The sequence below is a fragment of the Notolepis coatsorum genome (assembly GCF_963971535.1).
Source record: "Notolepis coatsorum genome assembly, chromosome: 1".
In the NCBI taxonomy this organism is placed as follows: Eukaryota; Metazoa; Chordata; class Actinopteri; order Aulopiformes; family Paralepididae; genus Notolepis; species Notolepis coatsorum.
Window position 1 is genome coordinate 176,109,376 of NC_140165.1, and position 11,171 is coordinate 176,120,546.

An 11,171-nucleotide genomic window follows, 5' to 3' on the forward strand; every position below is an offset into this window, starting at 1 on the left:
AGCTTTTTTCGTGCTGATTTGAGAGGGTCCAGCTGCAGAGCCGGAGAGCAACTCTCAGGGCCAAGATAGCACTTATACTATTTTGAGAGAGACAGCAGAGAGACAGACAGCAGAGAGACAGACAGCAGAGAGACAGACAGACACTGTTCCACAGTGTGTGTGTGTGTGTGTGTGTGTGTGTGTGTGTGTGTGTGTGTGTGTGTGTGTGTGTGTGTGTGTGTGTGTGTGTGTGTGTGTGTGTGTGTGTGTGTGTGTGTGTGTGTGTGTGTGTGTGTGTGTGTGTGTGTGTGTGTGTGTGTGTGTGTGTGTGTGTGTGTGTGTGCGTGCGTGCGTGTGTGTGTGACTACTAGTCTAATAGTAGAGACTCAGCCCCCCCCCCCCCCCCCCCTCTGGACCACCTCCTAGTAGAGACTTCTCTAGGAAGAAGACGAAGATGAGGATTAAGGCGAGACACTGCAGGTGAATAGGCAAATATACCTTTTTTGTTGATTTTGAGATTCTGTTATTTTGCTTCCTAAACATGTCTTCTATGAAACTAGTGACAATAAAACGTCAATAACACACATTTAGTTGTTCATTTTACTTCATTTTGCCTTATTGCATCCATAAATGTCCACATATTTAATGGGGAAGTGCCTCATTTGCATATATAAACATACATTTCAGAAAACTTGTCTCTACTAGGAGGTGGTCCAGAGGGGGGGGGGGGGTCTCTACTGGGAGGTGGTCCAGAGGGGGGGGTCTCTACTAGGAGACTAGTGGTCACACACACACACTGTGGAACAGTGTCTATCTGTCTGTCTGTCTGTCTGTCTCTCTGCTGTCTGTCTCTCCGGCTCTGCAGCTGGACCTTGATCAAATAAGCACGGAAAAGCTTTTAAGCTCGTAGCTCCAATTTGGGTCCCAAATTGCGGTACAAATGAAGGAGGTGTCTCGGGTAGTGGACTCTAGTTAATATTATGTTCTCTCTGCAATTAGACTGCCCCTCATTCATCCCTATCTGATGCTATCTCTGAAAACAGTTCCTGCGAGCGCAGTCAGTGCACCCCATAACGCTATATATATAAACCTGCATTCATTCGGAGAGAAAGACCTATTCCACATGCTATTTAGGGTTTGACAATAATTACACTAATATCGCTATTTCACAATGAACTATAATGAATCACGGGGGTCATACAGAACACGCGCCAGTGTCTTTATTTCCGCCTTGAAACTAATGCAGAACTGAGGAGTGCTTATGCGTAGTAACGATATTCTACCACTGGGCGTCAGCTAAGTGTGCTCCGAGCTGTGCGTAGACGTAAGCACGGAGTCAAGTTCAAGTTGAAATTGATGAATCCCACTCTTTGCTTAGAAATGATCGTACGCACAGGGTAAGCACAAATCTGTGCGTAAGTCAGGTTGATGAATGAGGGCCATAGACCCTAGAATTGTCTGTATTCATCCTATATCTTTTCCCGACGGTGAAACCTGCTGTATAAAAGCAATAATACACTCGAGTGGCATACCACAACTTCTCGTGTATTATTGCTTAATTATCTCACTGCCTGCCTTTCTAGGAATAAGATGAATTACACATCAGGTAAAGGCCTTATAAGATACCTTTGTGATTTTTTAATACAATCGGAATCACCCTATAGGAATGCATTATCTTCCACCCACTTGGTGTGTGGGGTCATTCTCCCAAAGTAATTTTATAAAATGCTTTTTCCATACTGAAAGTATATTTTTTGTAAAAGTGTTTTGTATATGTTAAAAGTGTATTTCTTACCATATGTACTTTTTTTTTTTTTTTTTTGGTCTTTTTCCCCCTCCATTTTCCTCCGATTTTCTCCCATCCCAATGTTAGTCGTATGCCAATTCCCAGTCCCTTCCTGGTCGCTGCGCTTTACCCCCCACAGTCAGATCATTTGGGAGAGTGGAGGCTACCACGTGCTTCCTCCGACACACGTCCAGCCAATCACGCTTCTTTTCACCTGGCAGCGGGGATTCTCATTGAGAGGGCGTAGCGTGTGGGAGGATCACACTATCCCCCTCACGTCCAATCCGCGCTTAGCAGGCGCCCCGACCGAACTGTAGGAGTCGCTGTTTACAACGACCCGGACCCACCCCGCCAGCTTCTCCCACCCTCTGATACAGCCAATTGTATCAGTGCAGACGGCCAGCCAAGCTGGTGACAACCCCGGAGCTGTGAGCTGGATTCGAACAGGCGAACCAAGCTCACAGCTCCGGGGCTGGTGACGAACGCAATCTCCGCCCGACCACCTAACCGCTCTACCATATGTACTTTTCTAAGAGTATACTTGCAATGTATTCTTTGTAGTTCTTATTCATTATAATTCAAAGCACATGTTTATATGATACTCATTTATATGCTGTAAGTGTAATCTAAGTACACTTAAAAAAACACAATTGCTGCAACCTTTTTGCAATAAGCCACTCCCATTGGCACGCCCCCTTTAGCCAATTGGCATGACCACATACACACACACACACCTTCACATACACTTTCACTTGACCTCCGTGCCCAATTTCAGCCTCCTAGAGCAAAACATGTGGCCGCTAGACGATGAGGAAATGTTTGTGGACCAAATCAACCGACAAAGTGACCTATAGAGCTGCGGGTCGCAGTTAAAGAACTGAGCTGTCCTGGGGCACAGGAAGAACATTATGTAAATATTTAAAATGGATGACATCTCAATTTAAGTAAAGCTATTAGTAAAAGTGTCTATTTTGGAAAGCAAAGGTAACCAAAAATCTAAATTATAATTTCAATATATTTAAGTACAACTTTTAGCGCACAACTTAAATGATTTCAATTTATACTTTCTGAATACATAAATCGTAACAAAGTATACATTCAGAAAATATACTTAAACTTGAACTGGCAGGGTGGTCACATTCCATTCCAATGCGTCAGCCCCCTTGAAATGCCTACATGTATGTGTGTCTCAGAGACATATAAAACTCCTATTGTGTGTGATACAGCCATTAAGTTCGGTAAATTCCTGAAAAAAAACAATAAACATTAAGATGACGTATTTAATATGATGTTACATATAAATATTACATGAATATTTGACAATTCACTGTCCATACAAGCAGGAAACACACTGGACTGCCATGTTTTTTTTATGAATTCCTTTAATGTCTCAGAAACAATCTATCTATCTAGCATGTCATAGTGTTTGAGACTCGTCAAACACTTAAGACTTGATGAACACATGATGAAATATACAAAAAAAAGTTGATTCATGACAGAGAAATGAGCAGAAGATGATAGGAGTGTGTGATTAAGAAGCATTTACACAGCGTTGTGTCCTATTATACTGCTACGTTTATTGGATAAACCCCTGAGTTTGAAAAAAAACAACAACAAAGAAACCAGAAAAATATAAACAGAAAAGAAAAAGTTGGCAGTTGTCTAGATATTAAGAAAAATAAACGAGAGAGAGAGAGAGAGAGAGAGAGAGAGAGAGAGAGAGAGAGAGAGAGAGAGAGAGAGAGAGAGAGAGAGAGAGAGAGAGAGAGAGAGAGAGAGAGAGGAGGGAGAGGGAGAGAGAGAGAGAGAGACAGATTGTGTTGTGGTGTGTCTGTGTAACATGTTTAATCGGTACCAGACATGATTGCATGTTGTTTTTTTATATTTACAAAAAAAGACAATAGTATATTAGCAATATCAATATTATCTCAAGACATAATAGTAATAATGATAGTAATAATAATGATAATAATATCAACTTCAAACAAATTAACACACTTTATTTTTTTACTTCGAAGAATTCACAATTTTTTTCAAAGAAACATTATATTGTTATAGTCTAATACAAAAAGATGAAACGATACATCGAACACACATAGTGGTAACCATCACATCTTTACAGCTTGTATCCAGAGAGACACCTAATACTCTCTGTGCAAGGGTGGCCCCACACGTTGGCCCCAGACCCTTCCCTTTCTCCAACACATAGTCCTCTCTCCTGGCAAACAGCTCTTTAGTACAACAGGCTTTCGGTAGCAAGGTTTCTTTTTTTCATTAAGCCATTCAGGGTAGATTTGAGTTTGTGAGTAAGAACTTCTTCAACAATCAGTCGACCACTACCCCCCCCCCCCCCCCCCCCCCCATACACATACACACAAAGTGACACACACAGAGAAAGGGCCGAAAGATATACTCTGACAGCCGATAGCTACAGTACAGTCCAAACAGTCTTTGTTGCATTTCCCACAATTGGTATTATTAGAGCCGTTCTGTTGGTAATAAGCAGTAGTGTAGTCAGGGGGGTAAAGCATATTGACACCTCTTTCATTGGGCATGATAGAGTGGACTCAGCTTTCATCCTAATTCCCATTGGCATGGTATACAATGTATCCACCTCACAGCCTAATTCCCACTGATTTATATAGGATTGTAGGGTCACAATGTAACCCACCTCTCAGCCTAATTAATATAGGCTCATATTAGATGGTAGGGTCACAGTTTATCCAACTCTCAGCCTAATTCATAATGGCTCATATTATATACAGTAATACTGATTCCCACTGACTCGTATAGGATGGTAGAGTGACAAAATATGCTCCTGCTCAAATACCGCTATGACACTACTGATTGTCTGAGCTCTTGCTTGACTTAGCCAGCAGCCCTGTCCCCTCTCTCTCTGTACCCCACATGGTATTGTGTACAAGGGCCGAACAACAACGTACAAGGCTACTAGGAATCGTCACCCCTTTGGATTATTATATACTGTATATCTATAGTCCAAAGGCCTGTTGTGTCTCCCCTGCTTTGCTCAAAATGTATTATGCTAAAGGTATTCAGGTGAATAGACATGTCTGTCTGTCTGTCTGTCTGTCTGTCTGGATGTCCTGTTTGGCTCCAAGGTTCTTCAGTCAGATAGTTTCCTCAGTCAGATATAGTTCACGAATGAACAGCAGCTTCTTCTTCTTTTTTTGCAAAGAAATACATCAGAGCAAGAAATAACAATAACAACAACAACAACAACAACAACAACAACAACAACAACCACAACAACAACAACAACAACAACAACAAAGAGACAAAGTGTTGAAAGATATAATAACATTATCTCTGAACATTATCTCTGACCTCTGTCAAATTCTGAATCAAATTCAATGAAGGGTCTATTTTGGTTATTACTCAGACGCAACTTATATTAGGCTATAAACGTTGAGTCTGAAGTAATGAAAAAAAATAAAACTCTGGATAAAATTTGTCCAAGTCAAGGCCAAGTCAAAACCGTTTGCTGTGTTGAATTTCTCCATTGTTGTTCGGTTGTCACAAAGTACAAAAAAAACAATTCACAAGAACCACTGAACTGCATTCAAATGAAACTCGTCAGTCAAAAGGTGGAGCTAGACTGAGTGTGTTTCAACGGCGTGTTCACTTTAAATCCTTGTGTTGGCTGTACTATTGTGATACTGCACTCATAGTGATTACTCCCATTTATTTCTATCATTTCTTTTTATCCATCCTGTGATTGCTGATTAGTACATTCTAAAGCTGTTGTAATTTTTAGTTATTGAGTTATAGATCAGTGGATCTCGGTTATAGATAAATGGATCTCATGTTACAGATGGGTTGGATCTCATTGTACAGACATTGCAGTATTGCTTTCCTTTTTGACGAATTGGTCGCTCCTTAATTTCGAACCGTTTGATTTGTCTTTGTGACGGCTACATAATTGACTGTTGTCTCTTACTTACGATCACTAATAAGCCTCAAATGCATCAATAGATCAGTGAGCCAAACAGCTTCCACACAAACATCTCCAAAACATAACAAAAAGAAAGAGAGAGAGAGACAGAGAGAAATGTTCTCAGCAATGAGTTCATAGACTGATATGATTGGTTGATATTTGTGTCCCCAGTCTATTTTGCTTGCCTCTCTTTTTTTTAACACTGAGCAGGAGACTTGAGTTGTTCTCCTTGCTACACCATCTCCTTACCCTTCCACTTCACTCCTTCCTCTTCCAAAACACCCTCCTTCTCCCCTCCTCCTTCCTCCTCCTTCTCCTGACTCCATTCACCCGCCCACACCACCCAACCCATCTCACTGCCACACACACACACGCACGCACGCACGACTGCACGCACGCACACACACACACACACACACACACACGCACGCACGCACGACCGCACGCACGCACACACACACACACACACACACACACACACACACACACACACACACACACACACACACACACACACACACACACACACACACACACACACAAACACACACACATGCACACACACACACACACACACACACACACACACAAACACACACACATGCACACACACACACGCACACACACACGCACACACACACACACACACACACACTTCCTTGTTACAAGACCTGGAACTTCCAGGAGTTCTGGTCTTTGTAGTCCAGACAGTCAGCGGTGTTGAAGTTGAGCTTCCAGGAGGCAGCTTGGTCCTTGTAGTCCAGGCAGTCGACACCGAAGCCCAGCGAGGCGGCTGTGTAGCCCTGGGAGGACAGCGAGGCCGGGGACTGGCTGAGGGGCCCGCCCATGGAGGAGGCCGTGATGGGGCTCAGGGCGCCGCCGGTGCCTGTGAGCTGCGGGTGCATGGGGGAAAGGTACGAGCTGCAATCCAGCCCTGTGAAGTAGGAGGAGGAGCCAGCGTAACTCTGGGTGTAGGCCGGGGCCTGGGCGTAGGTCATGGGGTAGGCGGTGGAGCGTTGCATGCAGGGCGCGGAAGAGGCTGACAACGGGTCCGGCAGCGGGGAGATGGAGGCCGGGCTCCAGATGGAGACAGTGGCGCTGGCCGAGCTGGCGCTGGGCGTGATGGATGTGCCTGGGGGTGGGGGGCTGTAGGGGCCATTGCCGGGGTTGGCGTTGATGTCGGCGTTGGCGTCTCGGGCAGGGGAGGCCTTCTTCTTTGGAGGCCGCGGTTTGGACTGACCCGTGCTCTGCTGCTGCTGCTGACGGCACTTGGCACGTCGGTTCTTGAACCAGACCTGAGGTAGTTAGCAGAGGAGAGTGGAGGAGGAAAGGAGTGCACCAGGGAGGACCACTGCAGGGTTAGTTTTCAGACCGACACTTGAGTTCTGTAAGTCTGTTTAATGTAGACTTGTATAGCCTTTTCACTCACAGTCAGTCAGTCACTCACTAACTCACGCGCACACATGCACACACACACATGCACACACACACATGAACACCACATAAAAATTGTAAATTGAGTACCTCAAACTAGAACCATATAACTCTGTTTTAAGTTTTCAGAGGAACAATGTTTTCAAACGTTATCTAAAGTAGAGTCTTGTGTTCACTCATAGTTAAAAACAATAAAGGTTGACTTTATTTTCTAAAGATGGAAAGTTCATTCATAGTTAAATACTAGTAGAGGTAGAGTGTTTTCTGGTGATATCACATTCACACTCAGGGCCGTTTCTTGGGCATGCAGGGCACGCTCCAATGTACAGCCCCACCCCACCCACCCAACCTCCCCCAATGCACAGTTTCTATGTCAAATGTATATACACTCTTCTTCTGGTTTTTTTTAGTATCACAAACAGTACTGTATTTGAAAATCTGGTATGTCATAAATGTATAGATGTAGCAGTACTGTCTATCTGTATGTCATGTGTGTCATATGATGAATTGAAAATGGGGGACCCTGATGGAAACAAGACGAAAGTCTTTCTCTGGTCTGCATCCTCTTAACAATTGTATGTATTGAGCTGTACTGTACTGTACCCATTCTGCAATCTGTTAATAAACTTTTCAATCAATCAATCAAAAGCAGACTATGCGGTTGCATAGGGCCCCCGAAGCCACCAGGGGGCCCCATAAGCTGCCATTTTACCTTTTTTTCTTTTTTTAATGAAAATGATCAGTCTCTCTTGGTAGCCAAGCACTCTAGTGCGTTGAGTGAAAGCACCTATATGCTCAAGATTTTTAATATAATATAATAATATATATACTGTATATGTACTGTATAATATATATATCCTGTAGGGATGTAACAAATCTGCCAACTGCAAATACTGTATAATTATGCACTGTCCAAAACATTTCAAACCAGCTATATGGCTCTTCAGTGCAATGACTCAAAACAGGGTATGGGAACACACATTATGCCCAAATGTAAATGACTGAAACTGTTGAGTATTAGAATTTAAAAGCTATACAGGCACAGCTAGGCCCCTTACCTGGACACGGGACTCTGGTAGGTTGATCTTTAGAGCCACCTCTTCTCTCATGAAGATGTCTGGGTAGCGAGTCTTAGCGAACAGCGCCTCCAGGATGTCGAGCTGCGCACGAGTGAAGGTGGTCCGCTCCCGGCGCTGCTTACGTGGGGTGTCTGCATAAGAAAATCCTGTTTTTATTCGATAGGAATTAAAATGTTTGGATGATTATAGTAGCATATTGTCCCGGTGTTTGAAACCCTACTCCTAAGCACTTGCAAAAGCATAGTTGCAAAATAGCATCCAAGGACTTACAACAAAAATGGCTTTCTCTTAGGGCCATTTGAGACCTTTTCGGGGCGATTTGGGGATTCACCAACCGCCCCAATAAATCATATATAATTAATATTATATTATAATATATTGTCTATATTCATGTCTTGCCCGAAAATGTCTCAAATGGCCCTATAAGAGAAAGCCCTTTTTGTCGTAAGTCCGTTGGAGAATGAGAATGTTGGTATAAATCTAGCAAACACAAATGTATGAATTCGTTTGTGAAAAGATGGAATCGTTTAATTCGTTTAATCTATATAATTTGTGTCTAAACTGGGGTAATTCTGAAGTAATATGGAGTGTTCTGGAATAATATAGCGTTTGTTTGGGAGGTGATGTTTTGCATTAGATTTATAAATTCATATTCAAATTCCATAATAATATATTTAAAGCCTTTTATCACCAAGATAATTGTTTTGATGATACAAATGTGTTTTTCAAAGACCATGTTATCACAAAAGCATTATTCAAGGAATCCCGCTAGTTATACTATTATTATTATTATTATTATTATTATTATTATTATTATTATTATTATTATTATTATTATTATTATTATTATAATAATAATAATAATAATAATAATTATTATTATTATTATTATTATTATTATTATTATTATTATTATTATTATTATTATTATTATTATTATTATAATAAATAAATCGGCTTATTATTTGTTATTCGTTATGGAATAAATTGTTTTATAATATCCTGGAATTACATTTTGTCACAACCTAACTAAATGGATCGAAATAAATCAAACAAACACTGTATAATAAGCCTTTTGTCAAGCCGTTCAGTTCAAGGGTTCCTATACGTTTGACTTAAATTGTGGATTAAGATGTCTCAGATATGACAGATGCTGACCAAGCCATACCAACAGCTTCAGAAGTGTGCACCAAAAAACCATTATGCCACCGAAATAAAATGCAATACACACCCTTTGTAAATAGGTTACAAATTACAATAGTAGCTTACAATAACAACAGATTGACAGCTGTTTTGTTGACCGAGTGTGTCTGTGTGCGAACGGGCAACTGCTTCCATTCACACACGTTTTATTGTTCTTTGCTTCTGTAATCCGCAAAATTTATAGGTCAAAGGAACCACATGCTGTAGTTTCCAAAGGAGCGCGCAGAGACGTCTATTCATAATTCATACTCATAACTCTTAACCTTAGAATTGACTTGAATAATTTGAACTGAACTTGGCTCTGCCGAGTAACTGTTTCCTTTAATCATATACAGGGGTTGTGCGTGGAACGCCTGGAACGCGTGGAATTTTCGGCGAATTCCTTCAGTCTCTGCGCCTCAAAGTGAAACGATTTTTACTTGAAGGAACAATCCAAATGACATGTTTAAAGACGTAAATATATGTGTATATATATATATATATATAAATGAATGAATGTAAGTGTTACTCACTGGGGTATCCAACGGCGGAGTGTAGTAGATCCATTCCAGGACCGGATAGTGTTAACCCGTTCACGGCGTAATGGGGTTGCTTAATGTAGGACATCATGCCTCTGCCGGCTTTAAAACGCTCCCTCACTCACTCACTCTCTCTCCTTCTCTAAGGCCTGGGTCTGCTTGCTAGTCTCCAGGGGGGTCTCTCTCTCTCTCTCTCTCTCTCTCTCTCTCTCTCTCTCTCTCTCTCTCTCTCTCTCTCTCTCTCTCTCTCTCTCTCTCTCTCTCTCTCTCTCTCTCTCTCTCTCTCTCTCTCTCTCTCTCTCTCTCTCTCCTATCACTCCCTCCCTCTTCCACTCCCTCCCTCTGTCTTTCTCTTGTTTGTTTTTTTCAAGCTTTTATGTGTCGGTTGTTGTTGTTGTTGTTGTTGTTGTTGTTGTTGTTGTTGTTGTTTTCCCTTGTTGTCGTCTAACACCCTGTCTCTCTCCGTAGGCTCTCTCTCTCTCCTGTGACTGGCGGAGGCTGTGTGGCCCAGCAGGCACCTGTCAGCGGCAGTATAGTGTCTGTATGAGCCAGGTCAACCTGCTGTCACAGTCTGGGCCTGTAAAACACAACTACAGTCACCTGGCATGTAACGCTTTGGTCAAGATAACGCAAACAAACCGAGACCAAATCAGTTAGTCTAAGCAGAGTTCTAACTGTTTCAGAGTTATCAATTTCAATCCAAGGTGCGCGACCGGTGTCGACAAGATGATGAACGTGTGAAGAAAAAAAAAGTTCCGTTGTCTTTTGTCGCCTGGGTGTGGGTTCTGCTGGGCCCTGGGCCTGTTGTCGTAGAGCTTGTCTTTTGTCGGAGAGCGGAACCAGACGGGAGACGCCGGTAAGCTGCTGGCTGAAGGACGCAGAAGTGAGGCGAGCGAGAAGAGGGCTGGCTAATTAGAAGTAACTTCTTACCAAGTAGACACACTGACCCCTCCCTCAGGCCAACAGGGGACCTCCCTCTCTCTCTCTACCCCCCTCCCTCTCTACCTCTACCCCCCCTCTCTCCCTCTACCCCCCCCCTCTCTACCTCTACCCCCCCTCTCTCCCTCTACCCCCCTCTCTCCCTCTCTACCTCAACCCCCCTCTCTCGCTCTCTCCATCCGAACACACGCACAATCCCACTCCCTCTCTCTCACACACACACACATACCACACACGCACGCACGCACGCACACACGCACGTACACACACGCTAAGTT

General features: G+C 42.8%; 1 protein-coding gene across 2 annotated transcripts; it reads right to left on the bottom strand.

The window, feature by feature from the left end:
* Positions 1 to 6,382: 6,382 nt before the first annotated feature.
* On the bottom strand, positions 6,383 to 10,045 carry LOC311240226 (homeobox protein otx5-like; the record flags this gene model as incomplete). 2 transcript variants are annotated; one of them, XM_084328773.1, is made up of 3 exons in its annotated part: positions 6,383 to 7,015; positions 8,213 to 8,364; positions 9,949 to 10,045. In XM_084328773.1, 3 exons carry the CDS (start codon positions 10,043 to 10,045, stop codon positions 6,383 to 6,385), a joined length of 882 nt encoding a protein of 293 aa, XP_084184899.1. The 2 variants fall into 2 exon arrangements, with proteins under 2 accessions (XP_084184899.1, XP_084184898.1); XM_084328772.1 differs by having other exon boundaries at positions 8,213 to 8,379.
* Between the last annotated feature and the right edge of the window lie 1,126 nt (positions 10,046 to 11,171).